The sequence below is a fragment of the Typopeltis vanoorti genome, chromosome 3 (genome assembly GCF_054136105.1).
Source record: "Typopeltis vanoorti isolate ZY-2024b chromosome 3, IOZ_Tvanoo_1.0, whole genome shotgun sequence".
Lineage (NCBI taxonomy): Eukaryota > Metazoa > Arthropoda > Arachnida > Uropygi > Thelyphonidae > Typopeltis > Typopeltis vanoorti.
Window position 1 is genome coordinate 58,592,223 of NC_143551.1, and position 26,121 is coordinate 58,618,343.

The window sequence follows — 26,121 nt, forward strand, 5'->3', positions numbered from 1 at the left end:
TTTTTCTGGTGAGGTTGATATAAGTTAAGGGGATAAAAATCCCTTATTGTTTTTCAGCCAGTAAGCGAAACTAAGATCGAAAACTACGATCTGTAACGTTTCATGCCGACGAACTGTCAGCGTATCCAAGCGTAAGTGACCACTTGGTAGTGCCACACTACGGCAACTCGTTGCAAAGGTGGAGCAAGCTCCCTCACTGTTCTTGATATTTTCTCATAATGTAAAACACACAGCTCTTAAGAGATGTAGTACTGTTTTACATTATGAGGAGAGGTCACTACCCAGACCGGTTTCAACCTTTTTTTTTTTTTTTTTGAGGTCTCATCAGTGAGTAGCTAGACCTAGAATATCAGAGTTTAAGTGAAGAAAACTTACATACTTTTGCTATACGATTGACCGAAAGGTGTGTCACTATATTATTGGATACGCTTGGATACGCTGACAGTTCGTCGGCATGAAACATTACAGATCGTAGTTTTCAATCTAAGTTTCGCTTACTGGCTGAAAAACAATAAGGGATTTTTATCCCCTTAACTTATAGAAACTAAGAGTGTTTTTTGATGTTAATGAAGAAAAATTTATATATTTTGAAAATCTAAAAAATTATAGATTGAATTTAAATCAAAAAAAAGTTGACTGCAAAACATTAGTTGACTACAAAACAATGCTGAAATGATTACTGTAATTTAAGATTCATTTACAAGAAGATTTCAGGATTTTAAAAAACATCAGGAGATGATGAAATTTATATTACATCCATTAAATTGATATTGAACCTTTTCCCAGAATATCAATTGCAGAACTACAAATGGAGCTTCTGGAAATTCAGAATAAAAGGACCTGGGTACAAAAACTTCAGGAAATGGAAGCACAAATTGAAGAAAATGAGGAAACTATGGAAGAAACACCAAGGAAATGGTAGCACAAATTGAAGAAAATAAGGAAGCTATGGAAGAAACACCACAGGAAATTATATTTAAATGTTCGAATTCTTTCCCAACTAATTATTCAAATGCCAAGCGACTTACTTTTGGGGTCTTGACTCTTTTCGGTTCAATGTACAAGTTTTCAATGTACAGTGAACCATTTTTCTCTTCAATGAATTACATTAAAAATAAGTATAGGAACAAACTGACTGATGAAAGTTTGAAAGCCAAATTACTATTAAAGTGCACAACATACAATCCAGATTTATGTAAATTGGCTGAGAAGATGCAAAATCAAAAGTCTCATTAAGTGAATTTTAAATTAAACAATCAAATATCTATTAAAATACATAATATTGTATTTTTGTTCGGACTAATTCTTTTTGCAATACAAATTCTGACTTTTTTTGCAATATTATATTTACTTAAACATGTTTTATGATTAAAAACTTAATGTTGTTTTATTTATTGAACATATAAAAAATTTATATGCAAACATAAAAGTGGTATTTGATATCTGGAAGTACTGAATTAAAAACAAATTTACCTAAGTTTGAACTAACTGCAACTTTGAGTCACCAGGAAAAATCGAATTGAAGTTGCGGCTCCCAAAATTTTGTTTCAATTAATTTTTTTGGTGAAATGGCTCTTTGGTTCAAAAAGGTTCCCAACCTCTACCATAGATGTTCAACAGAGTTGAGATCAGGACTCTGTGGAGGCCAGTCAAGTGTGGTGACATTCATGTCTGCAAACTATGCAGTTACAGCAGTAGCCTTATGACATGGTGCATTGTCATGCTGAAAGAGACAATGATCAGCTCTGTAGAAATGGTAGGAAGTATTGCTCCTCCAAATTTCATAGTTGGAGTTACACATTCTGGTCAGAGACATTCACCAGGCATCTACTGCACCCACGTCTATCCATCTACTTGGTAGAGGCTGTAGTGTGATTAGTCGCTATATAGCTTTCCAATCTTCTGAACTGTTCTACTGTACATGCTCTTTGCACCACTGAAGATGACACTGCATCTTGGTTCAGGTAGCATGGTGCTTACATATCGTAGTCCTATCATGAAAATATATGTTCTGAGCTTCTGTTCTGAATGTTTTTGTGTAGATTCGTGTTCCAGCCAATGCCTGGAGCTCTGCATTCAACATATTAGCTGACAAATGGCAGTTTTTACATACTATTCTTCAAAATACCCTACAATCACATTTGGTGAATGTGATAGGTCATCCTTTGTGGGTAGCACTTGTAGTTGACTCCCTGCACTTCCATCTCAGTATGATATCACTGTCTGTTGACCTGTGATGGCCCAATTTATCAACAATTTGCTGAACAGATTTGCCTGTAACATGGCATCCATGTTATAACATGGATCAAATGTCTCTTTCAAACTCTGTCAGTTCTCTTTTTGAAGCCACTTCACCTGGACACACCTGCACTAACTTGGGAGTACCATATTCTGCCAATTTATGCTGGCTACAACATGTGATTCTTTACATGGCACGATGCACTCACTTCCCATGGGAGCATCCATTGACTTCTTTCCAAGCAGTGCATATGGCTTTGTTATGTCACAAATCTTAACACTTGAAAAACATGCTATCATCAAGCATGCTTTCAACTCATTGAAATAGATCACTGCATCCTTTTTTTGTCAGTTTCTGCAAAATTTCTGAACCGTCTTTTTACTTTTTTTATAGATCTTTCATTTTCCTTTCTTTAAATTCCAAACACTTGTCTAGTTTGCTGGTTTCTTTGTATGGCAGTGAATATTATACAATGAATATTGTATTCATTGTTAAAGTCTTGAAATTTCCAACATTGTGGTGTACTTCTTTTTTTTTCTATATTTCTTTCATATCATCTCTCTCTCTCTCTCTCTCTCTCCATCCTGCATTTTAACATTTCCATTCTTGCTTACATTCCATGTAACATTTGCAACCACCTGCCACACCATCTCATTTGAAATTCTGTCCACATTCAACATTTTACCTCTATCTGCTTAATCAGCAAACATTTTTAGTTAGTGGTGCTAGACAAATTCTAGCACCACTAACTCCTTTTCCCATAAACTCTTCACATTTATTAACACACACACACAGACACAACATTCAACAAAATTTGTTATGTTAAATTCAAGCAAGAGCTCAAAACCTCTATTGTTCACCAATCAATGACTCAAACTCACAGTTTATTAACATATAACTATAAAATAAGCAATCAAACAGGCATACATTAAAAATACTTTTAGATTAATGAAATAAAGAGCCAAAAGGCTTCACTTTGGCGATATAAAAATTATTTAAATTAAGGGGATATTTAATCCCACATTATTTCAGAACCAAATAAGAACCTTTAAGATAGAAATCAAATCAAAGAGTTTCATGCCGAATATAGCAAACTATAAAAGTTAACTCTGATATTATAGTTTATAGCTGACTTTTATAGTTTGCTATATTCGGCATGAAACTCTTTGATTTGATTTTTATCTTAAAGGTTCTTATTTGGCTCTGAAATAATGTGGGATTAAATATCCCCTTAATTTAAATAATTTTTACATCACCAAAATGAAGCCTTTTGGCTTCATTTTGGTGATGTAAAATTTCATTAATCATTATTTCATTAATTTATTATTATTATTATTATTATTCAGGCCTCCAAGGAGTCAAAAGACTCATCGAGGGAGGTCCTTCCTAAGACATAAAGTCTGTCAAGACTCACTGAGGGGAGGTCCCCCCCCTGAGAAACACAAAGTCCATCATACCACTCTTTAAACTCACTGACCGTTCTCGCTCCCACCACTCCATCAGGCAATGCATTCCACGGCTCAACCACCCTCCACACAAAGAAACCACTCCTTACCCTCCTGCTCACAGTTTCCTTTCGTAACTTCCAGGGATGGCCTCTTGTCATCACTCCTTCCCGCTGATCAACCAAGCGAAAGAACTCCCCAGTGTCAACCCTGTAACCACCTCTCAACAGTTTAAAAGTCTCAATCATATCACCTCTCCTTCTTCTATCCACCAAACTCTGCAGTCCACATTCTCTCAGCCGATCCTCATAACTATCCTTGTACAGTCCTGAAACCATCTTTGTCATCCGTCTTTGTATCCTTTCCACAGTTAATTTATCCCCTTCAAATCCTGGGGACCAAATCTGAGAACAATAGTCCAAGTGTGGTCTGATCAGAGACTTATACAATGGAATGATAACCCTCTTATCTCTGCAGGTCAGTGTCCTTCTCATAATAGCAGCAATCCTCTGTGTTACCTTCACCACCTTTGCAATATGTCCCCTAAACTTCAGGTTTCTATCAATCATCAACCCCAGATCTCTTGTCTCCCCTACTTCCTCCAGTATAACTCCTCCCATAGAGTATGCAGCATCCCATCGATGTTTCCCAAACCTCAAGACCTTACATTTTGCTGCATTAAACTGAGACCCCCATTCATTTGCCCATCTATCTAGCTTATTTAAATCCTCTTGCAGGGCTACCACATCTGCACTATTACTAATAATCCTTCCCAGCTTCGCATCATCTGCAAACAACTGAATATCCCCCTGCAATCCACTGGCTATGTCATTGATATAAAGGTTAAACAATATAGGTCCTAGTACTGAGCCCTGTGGGACCCCACTTGTAACCCTCTGCCTCCTGGAAACTGCTCCACCATACACAACTCTCTGATACCTATCAGACAGCCAATCCTGAATCCAGTTGACCAATCTAACATCCAGACCCATGTGCTGCAACTTAAATATCAGCTTATCATGTGGCACCCTGTCAAATGCCTTCGCCAAGTCTAAGAAAATTGCAGTATATGCCTTTCCCTCATCTAATGTTCTTGTAACTTTATTATAAAAGGCTAGCATATTGCTAAAACAAGAGCGTCCTTTCACAAATCCATGTTGATTCTCACAGATAACATTACCCTCATCTGCTCAATGCTGTACACGGTCCCTCACTACTTTCTCCAAGATCTTAACAACTACTGATGACACACAGACTGGCCTATAATTAGACACTTCCAGTCTGTTACCACCCTTATGCAATGGCACTATCTTACCTTCCTTCCATTCCCTGGGCACCTTTGCCAAAGCCAGACTTTCATTGAAAAGCCACGTTAAAGGTACTGTCAATTCCCTAGCACATTCTCTCAAAACTCGTGGCGAAATACCATCCAGTCCCACAGCTTTACTGACATCCAGAGTACTCAGTTTCTGAAACACACTCTCCTCCTGTACCTCCAGACCTCGTACCTGTCCTATCCCTCTAGCATTAAAACTGACTCCTCTAGGATGAAATACTCCAATAAAGTGTTCATTGAACAATTCCACTATGTCCTCTGCATCAGTCACTCTATTCCCATTTTTATCCCACAATATCATTCTTCCACAGTCATTTCTCCTCCTACTGGCCACATAGCTAAAAAATTCCCAAGGATTTTCTTTGGATCTTAGGGCCAATCTCCTCTCATATTCCAGTTTCGCTTTCCTTACCACACTAGTCACTCTTCTGGCCTGTGTCTTATATTCCTCATGCATCTCTTCACCTATCTCCTTATATCTCTTCCATAGCCTCTTTTTCGCATGCAATTCCTGTTTAATATTGTTTGTCATCCACTTTACTCCAAATTGCGTCCTTCACTCGTGGTATACAACTTACCATTGCTGATAACAAATATTCTTTCACAATTTCCCATGCACTGGTGATATCCCGGCCTTCCAATTCCTCCCTCCATGAAACTTCCCGAAGTTGACGTCTAAGACTATTATAATCACCTGCCTTATAATTCCACATAAGTTCCCGTCTCTTTGATACTCCTGCATGTCTATTCATTTTCCAAGTCAACACCATATGGTCACTCTCTCCAACTGGTGGGAGAGACGTCAACTCAGTTATTATCAACTCTTCTGATGCTATAACCAAATCCAAAATTTTTGAACCTCTTGTTCCCTCTGTTACATGTTGCCTAAGACATTTGTCCCTCAAGAATTCTAGAAATTCCATTCCCCTATTGCTACATGCATCTTCCTCTCTCCAATTTATACTACTGAAGTTAAAATCTCCCATAACAATCATTCTTCTTGCACTTGCCAAACTTAGCTGTCTAAACATCTCCTGGTCCCCAGGAGATGTTTAGACTCCTGTGCTCCTGGGTCTGTAGCAACACCCCACTAAATATCCTGTCTTGCCTACCTCTACCTCACACCATACGCTCTCAAAATCATTTGTCTCACTTCCTTCCAAATTCTCCACTCTTAGAGGACATAGGTCATCACTTATCATAAGCAGTACCCCACCACCACGCTTTCCCCTCCTATCCTGACGAAAAATGCTATACCCAGCGACTTCTATTCCTGTTGTTATATCCCCTTCTGTCAACCACGTCTCAGTGATCGCAATAATTTTTGGCCAGGCTGATGCTATCTGCGCCACCAATTCCTCTCCCTTATTCCGGATACTCCTGGCATTAGTATACAGCATATAAATGCCATTGTTTCTATACCCAGCATTATCTCTTCTGGACTCCACTGGGCTCAGTGTTACCTGACATTGTCTCCCTTCTCCCAAGTATCCATTCCCACAAGAGGCCACCCCTGCTATCATCCTCCCTGGGACACACTGACTCGTTCAGAACAGCAATCTCTCCAGATGCCTACGTCCTTCCTCATTCAAATGTAAACGGTCTCTCGCATACAACTCCTCTCTTTCCTCAAACACACTCCAGGCATCCACATATACCAGTCCTCTCTTGTCACACATTCTCGCTATTATGCCATTCAATATCACCGCTCTTCTGCTCAGCTCATCATTATCATACCTAGGCAACACGCACACTATTTTTCCTCTCTCTGTCTTCTTCCGTACAGTCTCAAGCAAAAATCTCATATCCCTCGCTGCCCGACTTACATTACCACTCAAGTCATTCGTTCCTACCATCACAATCATCTCATCCACCCTTTCACTTCTCTTAATTGCCATAGCCACCCTTTCTATTGTTCCTCCTGGCAAACACTCCTCACGCATCCTATCTTGAACACCACGGATCATTGAGTCGCCATACATTATACCTCTTACCATTCCCTCGCTCCTATTGTTTCCATTCTCTCCTCTTCTTTCATTCCCATACCTCTCTCTTCTACTGTTTCCATTCTCTCGTCTTCTAGCACTCCCATACATCTCTCTCATTCCCTCTCTCCTACTGTTTCCATTTTCTCCACTTCTAGCACTTCCATATCCCTCTCTCATTCTGTCTCTCCTACTACTGTTTCCATCCGCTCGTCTTCTAGCATTCCCATACCTCTCTCTCATTCCATCTCTCCTACCGTTTCCATTCTCTCCTCTTCTAGCACTTCCATATCTCTCTCTCATTCCGTCTCTCCTACTGTTTCCATCCTCTCGTCTGCTAGCATTCCCATACCTCTCTCTCATTCCCTCTCTTCTACTGTTTCCATTCTCTCCTCTTCTAGCATCCCCATACCTCTCACTCATACTCCCTAAATTCTCTCTCTCTCCTACTCTGATTCGCCTTACATTTATCTCTTCCATTCTCCTAATCTTATCTTTCATACTTCTGCTCTCATTCACAAGACATTCCACCTCCTCTTTCAACTCATCTATCTCCCTCTGCAGGTCAGTCACTCTTAATCTAAATTCACTCTCCCAAACAAAACCATCTCCTAAACTTCCACAGTCACTCACACCTTCCACACTATCAACTATTATTTTCTCATTCTCTGCTATCATACTACTTGTCTTCCTACATTCATTCCCCGTTCCTGGTGCAACAAAGTCGGATATCGATATATCCAATGTACTTATTTCCTCCAACTGCCTGCATTTTGCGCACATACGCTCTCCACTCTCTTTAACAAGCCACATATGTAATTCACGAGACGCATACATGCCGCAAGTACTGCATGCCACAAAGTCCCTTATGATATTGCTAATAATTGAGTTCTAAAATTTATCTGTGCACCTTTTTGACAACTCGTATTGTAAAGTATTACAGCTATTATCACTACAATCTTGATATTATTTGGTCTACCTACTCACTGATGAGACCTCAATAAAGGTTGAAACCGGTCTGGGTAGTGACCTATCTCCTTTAATGTAAAACAACATACATCTCCTAGGGGATGAGTTTTACATTAGGGTAAATACTAAGAATAGCGATCCTAGCTTTATCTACCTTTGCTACGAGTTGCCCGGTATTGCACCACCCAGGTATTTGCTTACGCTTGGACTCGCCGAACTTTCATAATTTGCTATATTCGGCATGAAACTCTTTGATTTGATTTCTATCTTAGAGTTTCTTATTCAGCTCTGAAATGCGAGATTAAATATCCCCTTAATTTAAATAATTTTTACATTGCCGAAGTGAAGCCTTTTGGCTCTTTTTTTCATTAATAAGATGAAAGAATTAATTGTAATGATTGGCACTAATGACTTGAGAGGTGATAAGTATTCTATGTGGGAGAATGTGAAGGAGTTGTTAGATGAACGAAAAAGAAGAGTGAGAAGGTGAAGACTGTAAGTGTCCTGGTAATAAACAAATCAATATGCAGAAGAAATGATGTAGGGTATAAGGATCTATGGTCTGAGTTTGACAGATAGTTGTATAATGCTGATAGACTTAACTGGTTTTGGTGTTAAGTGTCTACAGCGAGTTTCGTTCACTGAGAATGGTGTGGGGAAATGCAAAGTCAGGAAAACTGAACCAATTTCACTGAAAAAACTGAACCCCTTCACTCACACTCACATGAATGCATGTGAGTGTGAGTGAAGGGGACATGAAGAAGTGGGTATGAGAATTACCAACAAATGTGGAATTTAGTTGCTCGCAATATAATACTAAAATACAAGGTTTATTAATTAAAAGTGAATTATGGATTAGGGTAATCAATACAGCAAGTAACAGTAGTTGGAGATCTAAAGAGATTCTACATTTTCTATATACTAATGCAGAAGTATCAGGAACAAGAGGAAGGAGTTCTTTCCATTGGTAAGTACAACCTCACCAAAAGTTATGGGCATTTGTGAGACTTGGCAAACAGCACATGATATAGTTACAGGGATAGAATTGTGAAAAGTGTAGTATTTTCAGGGAGGATAGAGATGACAGAATGAGGAAGGGTACTGCTGATGAAATTCAGCCAAAAGTAATAGGAGAAAGGCAAATTGATGGTGGTTCTTTTGAGCCACTCTGGTGTGAAAAATGAGCCAATAAGAAAAAAATATACAGTTGGATATGCCAGCCTGGCTACCAAGTGGTTAGTGTGTCCGCTCTCCAGTCAAGAGGCTGCAGGTTCGAATCCCGCTATGGGCATGGATGTTTGTGATTGTCTGTGGAAATACTAGTGGTGGTTGGCAGTAGATGCCGTTGGTGTAGTTGCGGTCAGTTGGTGGATTGTGAGTGGTGGAAGCAGAGTTGTAGCGTATTTAACCCTCGATGAGTCTTTGGACTCCCTGGAGGTGACAAATATCAAATAATTCTGCTATAGGGTAGGAGATTCCAGAAAGACATGCATCAGCAAATTAGTACAATAAGTTCAGGTCAAGAAATTATTATGGGAGACTTCATTTATGGAGTATAGATTGGAAGGAGGAAAGATCACATGGCAGGAAGGAAATGGAATTTATACAACTACTGAGAGATAATTACTTGAAACAGCATGTGATGGAGAGGACTCAAGCTATGAGAGTATTGGATCTGGTCACAGGATCAGAAGAGCTATCCATAACAAAGGTAGCAACATTGCCTCCGAATAGTGGGAGTGATCATTCACTCTTGATTTACTAAGTTGCAAAATATGGAAAATATTCTGTCAAAAAAAGGTATATGTGATACTGTGCTATAAGCTGTGCCATAGCATAAAAACCTGCAAGGGATGGATGTTAGTAATATCAAATTGTAATAACCAAGGGCAGGAAGATTAATCAGGTAGGAGTTAGATGGATGAGTAGCATCATTAAGCAGGATGCAACAGAACTAAAAAGTGCTATGAAGGGTATGTAAGGAGAAAGGTGACCAGCAAGCTCATGGGCATATACAAAGGTCAGGCAAGAAAGGTGTAGCATAGTAAGAAATACAAAATTAGAATCTGAGAAGAAATTAGATGAGCAAGCCAAAGGAAATCCCAAAGAGTTCTTTCTTTATGTGCAAGTAAGAGGAAGAAAGACTGTTGATGGTAGCAATGTGACAGAAGCAGATAGCTGTTGAGTTATTGAGTGACTACTTTACAAAGATATATCATCCATGTGAGGTTACTGCTATGACATGTAACAGAGACTCATGTGGTGGAAACAGAGGTGTATGGATTTGAGGTTTTTAGGATATTGCAGAATCTCAATGTAAATACAACTGTGGGATTAGATGGGATATCAGCTTGTATTTTATAACAATGTGCAAGAGAACTGGCAATGACTCTGACTAAGTTCTTTAATTTAAGTCTCAGCTCTGGCAGAGGAGTTCCAAGGGAGTGGAAAGAAGATTAAATAATTCCTTTGCATAAAGGACATTCTAAGACTGCAGTATCAAATTATAGACCAATCAGCATCTCAGGCAGAATTGTAAAATTACTATTGGACTATTGGTATATTTTACTATATACCAATGAGGGATAGTATGGCATTGTGAAGGGTTGGTAGTACCTTAGTAATTTACTAACTTTTTATAATAGTAATTTATTAACTTTTTACTGACAGCTGATATGGATAAGAATATTAGTAAACAAGGATACATATAAACTGATCATTATATCTGAAGTGTCCAGATGAGGATCATGCATTTTATTTTTAAAATCCAAAATGTTTCTTATATAAGAAGCAGTTCTAGCTGAATTGGTAAGTAAATTAGATAAGAATTTAGAAATCTTATAACTGGGACATCCTATACTTGCATCCTTGTTTACTAATATTCCTTTAACTGACACCACTGAATTACTTCAAGAAAAATTTCGTTCAGCTATTCTTAAACTATTTGATTTTCAAATACATTCTTGGCTATTTCTCCGTTAAAAACAAATTATATCAATAAATCCAATGAACAGCCATGGACAATCCTATTTCTCTACTATTGCCAACTCCTTCATGGAACACTTTGAACAATGTATTTTTGATATCATTTCATCTAGACCATAGGTTCCCAAAGTGGGCGGTACTGCCCCCCCCCCAGTGGGCGTTGAAGCCTTCTGGGGGGGGGGGTTAGTGGGATCAGGCACATTTGGGGGGGCGTTCAGACAGTCTAGGAGTCAGTGGCTCTATATAGAAGAAATTAATAATATATATTTAAAAATTAATTATTTTTGTGATTTTGCAATTAGATAATCATTTAAAATTTAAATATTGCATTTTAATTCATCTTATGCCCGTCTTACACGATCAATTTTTTTATCAATTTTCTATTTCAATTATTTAATCATTTGAAAATTTACCATGTCAGATAGAAATAGATGTCAATTTTCTATGTCAATGAGAAAATAGAGCATGTATATATGTGTGTATAATATGTTATGTTTACAGTAGCAAATATATTCGTTATATTTAATTTCAAAATATATATGAAATATATAAAACCACTTTTCTAATTGATTTGTACAAAAATAAACCCGATTTTATATAATTTAATATTATGAGTAAAAATAATAATGGCAAGAAAGAAATAAAATAGTAAATTTTAGTTAGCCTAGTTAGTACTAACTTATTGCAAATTAGAGAGAAAAAACAAAGCAAATATTATTCGAAACTTATTATACTGTTTTCTGTAGTTATGTTTTGTAGGTTTGTTGTTTATATCTTTTGTAATTATTTTATTTATTAATTATTATTTATAATTATTCGGACAATGTCATGGTCGGACGAACAAAATGCGCTGACGTGCAAAATAAAAAATTGAACATGTCATTCAGGATATTTTAACTTCTATTTTTTATATACTTAAAAAATTTATTCATTTTTTGCTATTGTAAAAATTGGTCATGCCATATAGGCTTTAGTCTATCCACACAGCAGGCGAGTCTTAACTAGTAGTATGTCGGTCAACTATTACGTAGGTAATTCACTCAATTCAGCATGTTTTGACAGGAATATGGGTGCTTGCAGTGACTTGTTCAAAGCACGTGTACGATGGTATCGCAAACAAGTCAATGCATGCAAGTCGATTCGGGCTAGATTTCAAATCTATAAATACCAGTGGTTTAGGAATAAGTTTCATTATTTTTTGTGTGCTTTGCCAACAATCATCAGTCGAAAGTGTGATAGATAAGTGGAGTCATACAAAGTGTAAATTAAATCTTTTATTTTGTGAATATTTTTGCAAATTGTATAACTTCATTATGTCTGAATATAAGAAGAAATGTCGACAGTACAGTACTGAGTATTTGAAATATGGTTTTATTCGGTCTCCTACGAACGAATTATTACCCATGTGCTTGATTTGCCAAAAAGTGTTTTCAAATGAAGCAATGAAGCCTTCTAGGCTACAAGTGCATTTGACTAAAATGCATGCTGACAAAAAGGATAAAGATTTATCCTATTTTCAAGCACTAGAAGAAAAATATTTTAAACATCTAACTATATCAAAACTTTTTACGTCGTCCACTAAACAAGATAATGACGGATTACAAGCTTCTTATAATATTTCATTATTAATCGCAAAAGCGGGAAAACCACACACAATTGGTGAGGAATTAATCTTGCCGGCAGTAAAAGAAGTAATAAACACTGTGCTTCATAAGCCAGCATCAGATATCGTCAGGAAAATTCCTTTGAGCAATAATTCAGTGCAAAGAAGAATCGATGAAATGGCTGAAGACGTTGAAAAATCATTGTGCGATTATTTGAAGACATGCCAATTTTCCATTCAACTCGATGAATCAACTCTCCCAAATAATGATACATACGATTCATAAAAGAAGAAAAAGTTTGTCAAGAATTATTATTTGCTAAAAACTTGGAAGCGGATAGAAAGGGAGAATCTATGTTAATATCATGAATAAGTTTTTTCAAGAGAAAGACATTCCTATTCGTAATATTATTTTGTCTGCTGCTACTGATTGTGCTTCAGCAATGACAGGGCGCCACAAGGGTTTCATAGCGCATTTGAAACAAGTAGTACCAAATGTACTCGCTATACATTGTGTTCTTCATCGTCAACATTTGGTTGCGAAAAATTTAAGTGAACGTCTGCACACATCGCCCCCACTAAGTTATTAGAGTAGTCAACAAGATTAGAAGCAATTCATTGAGTGACAGATTGTTTAGCCAACTTTGTAGTGAAAACGATGAAGATGTCAATCATTTGCTACTTCACACAGAAGTTCACTGGCTTTCAAAAGGTATTTGTCTGAATCAATTTTACAATTTGTTTGATTCAGTACTAGAGTTCCTAGAAAACAGAGACGATGGATTGCGGGCCAACCTGATTACATCGCTTATTTGACAGACCTCTATAAAATATTTAATGAAGTCAATCAATCTACAACTACAAGGTGATGAATTGAATTGAATTAAAACAAAAAACGTTACTGCCGCTTTTGTAGGGAAACTTCTTCTGTTCAAGCAGAATGTGGGCTGAGGGGAATATAGCCACTTTTCAAATTTATCAGCAGTGTCTCTCAAAAAGGAAGATTTACTTACATACTTACATACTACCAACACTTGGAGGTTCTCCATGCTGATTTCAATGAGTGATTCAAGGATATTCTAAACATGAATATACCAAATTGGGTTCTAGATCCTTTCTCACATGTAAGCACAGCAGGATCATCGAATTTAGAAGTGGAACTCATAGAACTCACAACAAATGAAGAACTAAAAATAAAATTCAAAACTGGATACCAAGAGTTCTGGCTTCAAAAATCAATACCGACACTGAACCCTGGATTATGGGAAATAGTGCAGGAATTTTTAATTGCATTTTCATCTTCTTATTTGGCTGAGCATGGGTTTAGTGCTGTAGTGAATTTACTATCTAAGAAAAGGAACCGATTGCATATAACTGAGCATGGCGATTTACGACTGTTTTTAACGAAAGTTGAACCCAATATTAACAAACTTTTAAAAATGCACCAGGCTCATCCTTCACATTAATTTGTTATTTTTTCTTTGTATTTTTACTTTATAAGTTAGAAATAAACAATTTTGTAATATATTTAATGGTGTTTAAATTATTACAATAAGATTCTTACTAATGCAATGCAATCTCTTAATTGTATTCCACATTTTCATATTTAAACCATTGTATGAAACTGTGCATAATGTTATTCGAGTATACATTTTACAATCTTTACATATGTACTATGTTTCATCAAAATCGGCATAGCAATAACTGTGTTCAAGATGAAGCACATATTGGCCACTTCTTTTTAAAAATTTAACGGCATAAGCAGTAATATATCATTAGTTGCTATTTACGTCAAAAATATCAAACGGCTTGAACGCGGAAACTGTTATAATGGGGGGGGCGTTACAAAATTTATGTCTTGCAAAGTGGGCAGTGGCCCGAAAAAGTTTGGGAACCTATGATCTAGACCTACACACTGGAACATGGATGATATTTTTGCCATTTTGGAATGGCTCTTCCTCTGAGTTACAGCAGTTACTGTCTAAATTAAATGCACTTCACCTTAGAAGAAGAAGTAAATAAACAGTTAGCTTTTTACATCTTCTAATTCTTCATTAACCAGATGGTAGCCTAATTTTTTTAGTGTTTTGGAAGAAGACTCATACAGGCCTTGATATCCATGTTGAATCTCATAGCCATCCTAGTCAAAAGGCTGGAACTGTTAAGACTTTAGCATCATGCCCATTCTTCATGTTCTTCAGAAAAACTTTTAAAGAATTATGATATAGTAATTCCACCTTTTATCTAATGGTTTTAAGGATTCTTTCATCAAAAAAGCTTTTCAAATTTATGGTATCTCTACCACTTCAAATACAGAAGAAATAACTCACATTTCTATCCTTTATGTGCAAGGAATTAGTGAACATATGGCAAAAGTTTTAAAACCATTGAATATTTTTGTTACCATTTTCCCCATAAGAAACATCTCCACCTTTCTTGCTTCTCCTAAAGACAAGCTTCTACCTCTCAGTTATCAAAGAGTTTATCAGATTCCTTGCTCTTGTGGGTTGTCTTATTTTGGACAAGGAGAACACATGTATTTTATTAAATACCATGAGCCTGAACAGTCTGAACTTGCAGATCATGCTATCAACACTAAACATAGAGTTCATTGGAACAAGAGAAGAGTTCTTCATAAAAGTTTCCTCATAGAACAGAAACGTGTGAAATTTTACTTCACTATCTTAACTTAAACTGCTTTCCTTTAGTGTTACACAGTGATCAGTATTCATGTTACACAAAATGTGGACTCTACAACCAGGTTATAAATAATTATTTTAATTTCCAGACGTTTCAACCTTCATATTAAGGTCATCATCTGGAGTATACATATATATATATATATACAGAGACAAGCTAAACTACATTTCACATAGCCTGAAAAGACAATGATTTGATCAACGGTTATTCTACTTCCCTGACCTCTAGTGAAATTAAAACAAAATTCCAATAAATAAATGAAATAAAATAAAATAAAATAAAATAAATTAACTACATCAAAGCTTTATTCTATTTAAGACACCATCATAGAAACATTCTTTCATATAGGAAGTTTTGTTACAGTCCTAAAATAATGTCCTAATTTAACATGACAATTGTTATATCAGATTTAGGATCCTGGATTATCTATGGTTCTATTTACAATTAACTCTTAGGATGAAAGGTTAAGTGGGTAGAATATGTGCCTTCCATATGTTTGGAATTTTTAGACCATCATTATTGTTAAGATTAGGGGTGACTGATAAGAATCTTACAGGCATCCTTAAATTTACGCTCATACCATGTTTTGGTGTGATGTAAACAACAGGTGCTTTTCCAGTTCTATGTAAAGTGTTCAGGGCATAATCAGAAAGACCAGCTTGACCATAGTTATTATATTTAATGTGTCGTTTATGTTCCTTTTTTTCTGATAGGAATTGTGCATCCTGTTTCCCCTATATAGGGCAAATTACAGGTGCAATGAATACGATATACTCCAGGGGTGGGACAGCAGAGGGAGTTGATCCTTGGATGAGTTCAGTAATTTTTAATTTTGTAGGAGGTTTAAAGGTGGCTTTAAAGTTGTGTTTTTGTAGTATTCAGTTTTTTTTGTCTGATATGCCTATAATGTATGGAATGGTTACAGTTTTATTATAGTCTTGTTTATTTTTGTTTTTAAGTGAGGTCTTGTACAGAATTTTGTCGATAGTATTTGCTGTAACCATTTTTTAGGAAGGTCATCATCATCAGCAGCCATTATCGATCCACTGCTGGATGAAGGCCTTTCCAAGATTACTCCAACACTCTCTGCCCATGGCTCTCCTTTTCCATGTCACTCCTGCAAATCTGATGATATCATCAATCCACCGTGATTTCGATCAGTGTAGTGGTAATTTTTCCTCTTGTGGAATCCAGTCCAATACTTCTTTTGTCCATCGCTGATCCTGTCTTTGGGCAATATGCCCAGCCCATTGCCACTTCAGATGTTTCACTCTTCCTATGATGTCAGAGACTTTGGTTTGATTTCTTATCCATGTATTCCTTTTGTGATCCAATCTTGTGATGCAAAGCATACTTCTTTCCATACTAAATTGTGTCGTTCTTAATTTTTGAATTTCCTTTGCATTCAGTGTCCATGTTTCACAGCCATATGTCAGTATAGGAAGAATACACTAGTTTAAAACCTTTCTCTTTAGGCAAAATGGTAGTTGGCTTTTGAATATTGAATGTAATTTTCCAAATGCTTTCCACCCAAGCATCGCATGCCTTTTAATTTCATCCATGATATTTTGTTCCATTGATATCTGTTGTCCTAAGTATATGTAATGATCTACTTGCTTAATTTCCTCATTACTGATTTTTATTATTTCTGGCTGGACATAACTATTGAACATAACTTGGGTCTTCTTTAGGTTTATCTTTAGGCCTACTGTTCTGCTAGCAATTTGGAGCTCATGGATACGAGTCTGTAATTCATGTGCAGTTGAAGTAAAGATAACTATGTCATCTGCAAAGCATAAATGGCTTAAATATCTTCCATTTGACTTCAGACCTTTCCCTTCCCAATCAAGAAGTCTGAATATTTCTTCTAGGCATGCTGTGAATAATTTTGGAGATATTGTGTCTCCCTGTCTTATACCTTTCTGTATTCCCACAGTAGAGATGTTTCCATTGAAATGAATTGCTGCTGTAGCATTGGTGTATGCTGATTTGATGGTTCTGATGTAGGGCTCCTCCACTTCTTGGTTTCATAATGCTTTAAGTATTGCACAAGTTTTAAGTGAATCAAAGGATTTCTCATAGTCAATAAAACCAAGACATAGTGGTAACTGATATTCATTACACCATTCAATAATCTGCTGTACAACTTGAATATGGTCCATTGTACTAAAGCCCCTTCGAAAGCCTGCCTGTTCTTTTGGTTGTGCTAGGTCCAGAATCGCACAAAGTCTATTAGCTTTTGTAGTTTTCGGTAGTACGTCAAGTCTTCTATCTAACTTTTTTTATGTATCAGAATTAGGGTAGTCTTCTTCCATGTGTTGTTGGTATACATAATTTTTCTTCAGGCATAAAGTAAACAGTTTTGCTAAGAGTTCGTAGATTATTTCTCCACCTGGTTTTAGAAGTTCAGCTATAACTCCATCCTCACCTGCAGCTTTCCCATTTTGGAAGCTTTGGATGTTCTGTATAACTTCTGCTGATAGAATCTGTGGTACTTCAGCTGTGTTGTAGTTGTCTTCTTCTTCATTTAATTCATCATCCTGGTATAATATTGAGTAGAATTCTTCAATTCTTTTGCTATTGCATATCTATCTCTGGTGATGGTCCTGTCTTGTAGTTTGACTGCAACCATCTGTTCATCAATTGCTGTTTGGCTCTTTTGAGACTATGGTAGTTTTCAATTGTTTGTTGTATAAATTTACAATTGAATTTTCTTATTTCTTCTGTGATATGTTTTCTGATTGTTTTGCACAATTCTGTGTATTCAATTTTATTCTGTAGGCTAATTGATTGTTTCATTTCTCTTTGTTTCTTCCTAAGCTGTTTTGTTTCTTCAGAGATTTTGTCTTGTTTCTGTTCTGTGGTACCAGCTATTTCAAGTGAGCATTGTAAAAGGTTTTGGATAATAATGTCATTACATTTTTAGGAAGGTACTGCTGATAATTTTTAATTCATCTTTAAGTGCTTGTTCACTGGAGCAAATCTTCAAAGCCCTATTTTTAAATGTATTAATGACTCCTAGTTTTTGTATTGGATGGTGGCAGGAGTTTTTGGCATATATTCGCAGTATGTGTCAGTTTCTGGTAAACAGTGAAGGAAAGACTGCCAGAAGGAAGATGTATGACAGGTGTATCTAGAAACGGAAGTGTGTTCTGCTTTTCAATCTCAATTGTGAATTGTATGCGTTTGTGTTGTTTGTTTAGGTGGCTGAGGAAAGTGTCTAGTGTTTGGTGGCCATGGAGCCAAATAGCAAAAACATCGTCAATGTATTTAAGCTAGACTTTGGGTTTTAAAGGAGAGGAATCTAGAGCACGTTGCACAAAATGTTCCATGTAAAAGTTAGGCACAGCCATGGGTGCATGGCTGTGCCTTCTTTTTGTAAGTAGAAAGTGTTTTGCCACAGAAAATAGCCAGAACATAGTACATGTACAAAGAGCACTGTGATATCAGGAGGGAATTTGTCCTGTAATAGAAGGATTGTGTCAATGATTAGGATTGTGAAGAGGGCAGAGCCACCAAAACTGATTAATAAGTAATTTTTTTCCAGTGTGATGTCTTTGATTTTGTTCACAAAGTGTTGTGTGTTTTTAATATAGGAGGGAAAGACTTACCAGCTCCTTGAGTGTTGATGCTAGTTTCTTGGCTAGGTGATAATTGGGGCTGTCTATATCTTCAACTATTGGCCGGAGTGGTGTGTTTTGTTTGTGAATCTTCAGTAATTCTCGGGAAACTAGCATAGTGCAGAATTAATTTTTTAACAGTATCTTTGAACCATGTGGTGACAGATTTAAGCAGCTTCTTCATTTTCTTTTTTATTTAATTGGTAGGATCATAGTTAACTAGTTGATATGTGCTGTTGTCCGAGATTATTACATTCATTTTTTCTGAATAAGTAGTTCAATTTAGAATAACTGTGGCACTACCTTTATCAGCTCTAGTAATTACAATGTCCGGATTTAATTTTAGTGATTTTACCACTGTCAATTCCAATTTTGTTAGGTTGCTGGTTATTGTTTTAGTATAATTTAAATTTAAATGTTAGCAGTTTCCAAACATACCTTATCTGCTATGGTGGTAGGAATAAATCTTAAACTTTTTTCTATATAGTAAATGAAATCAAGTTTGTTAATTGTTCTGGGTGCCACGGCAAAATTTAAAACTTTACTGAGTACTGTGAGCTCATCATTGTTGAGGACATGATTCAACTGTAACAAAACACTATCTATATGAAATAATGTTTTTCTGTTGTTGTCTTAAATAGAATATAGCTTTGATGTAGTTAATTTATTTTATTTTATTTCATTTATTTATTGTAATTTCACTAGAGGTCAGGGCAGTAGAATAACCATTGATCAAATCATTGTCTCTTCAGCATACTATGTGAAATGTAATTTAGCTTGTCTCTGTATATATATATATGTGTGTGTGTGTATATACTCCAGATGATGACCTTAATATGAAGGTTGAAATGTCTGGAAATTAAAATAACTATTTATAACATGGTTGTGGAGTCCATAATTTGTGTAAAATGAAAATAAATAAAATAAATAAAATATGAAAATAAATAAATAAACTGATCCAATGGTCTATGCTATCCCCCTTTGTGGGAGATAGCTTTTTAAATCAGGTAACATTTCCTAACTTTATTCTCTCTGTATATAATTTTTTTTAATAAGTTAGGAAATTATTCACTTTTTATAGTTATCTTACATTAGCTACTTAGGTAGCACTTTTTGGAATTGTCTGTTAGTGCTTAATTGGCATTCTGTAATCTTGTGCTGATGATGCCTATCTAGTATATCTAGTAATAACAATACTTAAACAAAAATTCTATGCTAATAAAGTTATTTATGTGAGTTTTCCTCCACTTTTATAATTCTTTTCTAAGTGTGAGAGACATTGTGCATAATGGTCAATGTGGACCTTACAAAATGAGTATTCGGACTCAAAGAAAATGCCTGTAAACTACTACTGCTAATAATAATAATCATAAAACATTTTAATTAATAACATAAACTGAATGTACACCCCTGTACACTCCTGTACACCCCTTGAGAGTACATAGCAGGAATTTGATGATGATGATGATGACATAAACTGAAAGAAATAAATTACAATAACAATACTATTATTTTAGTTATTATTTTTTTAGTTTATCATTAATATTATTTTATTTATAATAAATTTATTAATTTGTTCAGATAATAAACTGTATGTTGGAATAGCTGTGTGAGGAGAATGGTGAATTTGTGCTGAATTTGAGGGATGGATGGATGGAAATGTGCTGAATTTGAGGGATGGATGGATGGAAATGTCTATGTGTAACAGATTTCATTTGATTGGATCTGCATGAATTATCTGGAGAGGATGTTGCTGAAAAAGAGAACAAAGAAAGAGTAAAAGATGAGAGAGAGAGAGAGAAACAGAACTGAAAAGTAAAACAAAATATGAAAGAGGAGAGTGAAACTAATAAACCAGGAGTAGTATGATTAGACAACAAGAAAAGAACAGTGTAAGACTAGTTGAGAAGAGCAAGAGATAAGAATGAGCATTTCCATGGGGGGGGGGGGGAATCTTCAGACTCATTAAGAGAGGCCTAAACATTTTACCAAGCAATAACCAACGTTTTGCACAATTTGCATTATACTTCACTAACATTCACTAACAAAGCACTCGCAAATGATGCTGGCAATCCATTCCACTCATTTACCACTTTCCTAACAAAAAATCTAGTCCTCACACTTACTTAACACATTCTTGCTCAGTTTCAAGGGATAACACCCACTTCTCCCCATTAATTGTGTATTGAAAATACACGATTAATGGAGGGAGGGTACATGATTTGAAAACATGTACCCCCCCCTCTCCATGTTTTGAAAGCATGAAGAAGAAGAATCTTAACCAACTCAGTTTTCAAATCTTGCATCATTTTTTCACTCTCATTCACTCTCTCAATTTTATTGCCAGCCATGGATGTTTGTTTGCTGTTGACATCACTCACCACCTTACCGTTAATTGTACTCTGTTTTTCAACTTCTGCTACATTCATATCACTTTCATCATTCTTACCATCGATAGTTGTTCATCAGATAGTCACTGGACAGAAAGAAAAACAAATGAAAAAGTCAGAGAAGAACTTAACTTTAAAGACACAATAATTGCAGCTCTAAAAAAGAGCCAACTAAGCTGGTTTGGACATGTTTCTAGAATGAACCCAGAAAGACTATCAAACATACTATTAAATGGTAGAATCGAAGGACAGCCCAGGCAGAGGAAGACCAAGAAAGAAATGAACTAACAACATTAAAGAAAGCATCCACTTAAACTCCATAACAGAACTTCATAAAAAGACAGCAGACAGAAAGAAATGGCAAAAATTCGTCTTTGAAGAACTCAGTCCGCCATGAGCAGAAGAAAAGAAGAAGAATGCATCACACCTCTGGTTATGGAATATTTGGCAATACTGTATTGTATTGCAATGCAACGTACATCACATGCTAGTGGGCAACATGACACTATTGTCTAGTTTTTATGGCATCCACTGGTGACTGACATGACTGTCAATGTGTGAATATTGGAGAGGCAGCAATGGCTAGGATTTGAATTGGGTTGCTAACATTCAGGATTCCCCATGAAAGTAAGTATGGGTTTATGAATAAGGTAGTCATATTTTAGCAATTTTGCAAGCCTGGTTGGCCAAGTGAACATACCTACTCTCCAACTAATTGCTAAAGGTTCAAATTTTGCCTTGAGTATGGATGTTTCTGATTGTATTTAGATGGGAGATGAATTTCATTGTCTAATGTGAAACCACTGCCAAACTTATTGGAAGGACAAAGTAGCATGACAAAGTTCCATGTCATCTTTAGAGTAGGGTTTCTAGATTATGTAATAATCTAGAAACCCTACTCTAAAGATGACATGAAAAATAAATTAAAATAAATAAATAAGAAGAAAATTCTTATCCCACCCATATTAATGTATTATAGGTTTACAACCACTCATGGATGGAGTCACATTAAAAAAAAATACTTATATATTTCAAACAGTGTGAGAGATATATTGGCCAAGTAGGATGTACATGCTATAATATATCCAGATTTGGCATAGACCTTTGAAAGATTGCCATGTGACAAGTTGGTATTTAAACTGGCACAGATGTGCTTAGACATTAGGTCAGTGACATAGGAGATTGACCGTCTGATGGATATCAGCAAACTGTGCATGGAGGAGCAGTATCCCAGAGAGTGTCACGGGGCCATTATCGTTTATCTTCTTATACATACATGTCAATAATATTGGGAGAGGTTTGGAGAGGACCCTAATTTAGATACCATTAGAAATGCCAGGGCATCACAAACAGATTATGACAATGAGGAAGAGAAGAATATATAAGGAAAAGTAGAAATATAGAATAAAAGATTATAGTGCCACTGTACAAGGACTTGATGGAGGCATATATAGACTAGCACAGATTTAGTTCACTGGTTTTCAATAGGATGAAGATATTTTGGAAAGATCCAGAAAATTAATAAAGGTAGAGTCAGATTGGTTAACTTTCATTTTTTTAAACTCTAAAAATCCCACTGGCTAAACTTTAATGTTGCATATGAAGACAGACTGATGATGATGTTCCCTCAGCAGGGCTTGATAGATTAATGCAGAAAAGATTATTTTTCACAGAGTAGAGGAGAGATGAGTATTATAATAGGCCATGGAAGTTGTATAAGCAGTGTGTATGTGTGTGTGTGTGTGTGTGCAGAGTAGATTTTTATTTGAGAATGGGACACTGCCTCAAAATGAGTTTAAAGTATGACGAGCATCATGGTTGATAGTTAGGCCCACTCAAAATGAGTCTTTTACTCCATAGATGGCTAATGATAATAAATACAATTTAACTAGTGCACTGTTTTTCTCAAAATCCTATACACAGATTGCTTTTCTCAGAGTGACCACTTTTTAAAGAAGTTTTTACAGTCATTTATAAAAGACAACTGTGTACAGTAACTGTGATCATTTGTCAAAAGTGAGACTTAACCTCTAGCTAGCCAAGAATAGATCTAGAACTAGAGTAATTCTCTCTTCCCCTCTTTTCAGATTTTTTATTTGTTTTTAGCCGGCCTGGTTGACCAAGTGGTTAGCATATCTGCTTTCCAGCCAAAAAGCTGTGGGTTCGAATCCTGCCGAGCGCATGGATGTTTCTTATTGTCTGTGGAAATACTAGTGGTGATGGTGGTAATGGGCAATAGATGCCATTGGTGTAGTTGTGGTTAGTTGTAGCTGGTGGATTTGAGTGGTGGAGGCAGAGAGTTGTAGAGTTGGTGCCCTCTCTGGATGAGTCTTTGGACTCCCTGGAGGTGTCACGTAATAATAATAATAATAATAATTTTTTATAATTTCATGCTATCAAAATAAGTCATTTTAGCTGCAAGAAAACCAGAAAAATCAGAAAATGGGAGCCCAAGCACCCCATATTTTGGGCATTGTTCCTATAATGTATAGTCCACAAAGTATTACTACTAGAACTACTACTACTGTCATTAATAATAATAAAAACAGTAACAGAATTTAAAGATGCATACTACAATTTCAGCACTCATACTTTCTACTTTTTTCATTATCTCGTTCTGAGATTGTTGGATGGTATTTGAAATGTTTAGGAGCTGGTTACTCTCTGACTGATAGTCCTGAAAGTAAAAACAAAGCATCTGTTAATTATTTTTAACCAAAATATGACAAACACATCTTCAATATTTACATACTACAGCAGAATGCCTTTACACCAAAAATTCTAGAATTTATATAGGACATTTATGCAATTGATCAGGAATGCTCATTATAGCTGGTGACTTCAGCTGCATCCTTGATCACGAAACAGATAACATTCCAGTGTGTTCCAGAGTACTCACTATACGGGGAAGTACTATTTCATTTGCAATCAAACAACTAGCTCAACCTTTACCTTTAGATACTAATCAACAATATACAAAACCTGATCACACCTGTAGATCAATTTAGAGGACAGAATAGATGGTAGACTTCAATATCAGGCTCAGCTGGACACATACTACATATCCCCAAATGTACTATCTGCTATTAGAGGCATCTGTCATCCCTTCCTTCATCTCAGATCACTTCATCATCAAATTACAACTTCCTATCTTCTCCAAAGTATCCAAGTCAAAGAAGTGACTGCTCAGTCTTCAACAATTTTTATTTTGTATCCAAACACAAGTGGTACAGTAGTAAGTAAGTGGTACAACATGATTTACTACAAATTAGGATACATTATGAGATCAGCTTAGATTTGGTAGGTGAATTATACAAGGAATAATAATTAAATATGAAAAAAAGGAAACTATACATAACTTATATACAATAAATATGGTCAGATGTTCCTCCAGTATCTTGCACAATCAACTGCTCTTTCTGTGCAGGATATAAGGTCCTCTTTTGTGCAAGGTGATGGAAGAAAGGGACAAGAAAGAAGGTGTTCCATGGACTGGGTTTTCCCACACTCATAATTTTCTGGGCCAGTGAGGTAGCCCCATTTGATGAGGTTTTGTTTGCAGTGACCTGTCATTCGAAGTCTGTTGAGGCTCTTCCAATTATTCCAGTCCAAGTGGGCACCACGTGGAAGATGTTCGGCTGTTGGAATACTAGTATTATTTTCAGGATATAGTGCAAGCCATTGTTGAAGTCTTGTCTCTGGAAGGTTTTTAGGTGATTCAACAGTTGTCAGGAAGCTATGTCAGGATCTTAGTCTTTGGGGAATTGCGGTCTGGCTGAATAGTGGGTGGCATTCATCATTCATTTGTCTGCTTCTTTCATCAGCCGAGAATGCAGGTCTTCGAATTGAAGGGGGTGCAATACCAGCCAAAGTATACAGGTCATCTTCAACAATATTCTCCTGATAGATCATGAATATGTATCTGGTCTGCAGATTTTGATCACAATGCCTCACTCAACCCAAAGAGAGGACAGAATCTATGAAAACATCATGGCACAGTCTGAAGTCCTAATTAAAATCATTTTATAATTCCAGAGTCATCAGAAAAGTCAGAGGCACATCAGGATCAGGTAACTTGTGCATCAGCTCCAATATTTCAAAAAAAAAAAAAAAAAGCTTCATACCAGTCCATCCTTCTGGCCATACAAATGCACATGGAACATACAGATAAAGGAGATCTTCACAGATCATGGCACAAATATAAACATACCAGTTGCTCTAAGTACTTTTTCTCTCCTGAAGCAAAATGCAATAATGCAACCATCATCTTCCAACCATCCATTTGCAAGATGGTAGCAATCACAGAAGACCCGAATCAACTCTCATCAGAAATAGTACTGTATTATCAAACCATATAAAGTCTATGGAAGCTTCCTGAGAAGCAATTAATAAATTCCAGAGAAGAGCCAAAAGAATACTCTCAGTCACTCGAAAAAACTTAGGAAAATCAATTATTCTAAAAGAGCTGCAAACAGTATATAATTCCTTACAAGAAACAAATTTCCAAGCATGGATGGATTCACATAAGAATGTTTTTCAGGTTTTCTGACTTTAAGCACTGGAAGCAGCCTCCCAAATGGACTTCCACAATCTGTCATACCAGTAAGCCATAAAACCTCACCCTGCCTGATGACACTGCTGACAACCAAACTTACTCTGTGCCTGGAAGACTGATATATGACAACTTACACCCAATCAGTGATCTTATACACATTGCCAACATTCAAAATGAAATTTAGCACTAATCAGCCTTGACCAATTACCATTTCAGACAAATTATGGAGACTACAACCGTGTTAGAAATAATTATTTTAATTTCCTGATGTTTCGACCTTCATATTAAGGTCAT

General features: G+C 36.2%; 1 protein-coding gene across 2 annotated transcripts in view; it reads right to left on the reverse strand.

Moving 5' to 3' along the window:
- The window catches only part of LOC150108178 (TNF receptor-associated factor 3-like), a 396,437-nt gene that overhangs the window by 166,636 nt on the left and 203,680 nt on the right, over positions 1–26,121 (reverse strand). For both annotated transcript variants that reach the window (XM_090415633.1, XM_090415632.1), the window contains one exon: positions 23,845–23,949. In XM_090415633.1, the coding sequence (XP_090271759.1) occupies positions 23,845–23,949 (105 nt within the window). The remainder of the gene's footprint in view (positions 1–23,844; positions 23,950–26,121) is intronic.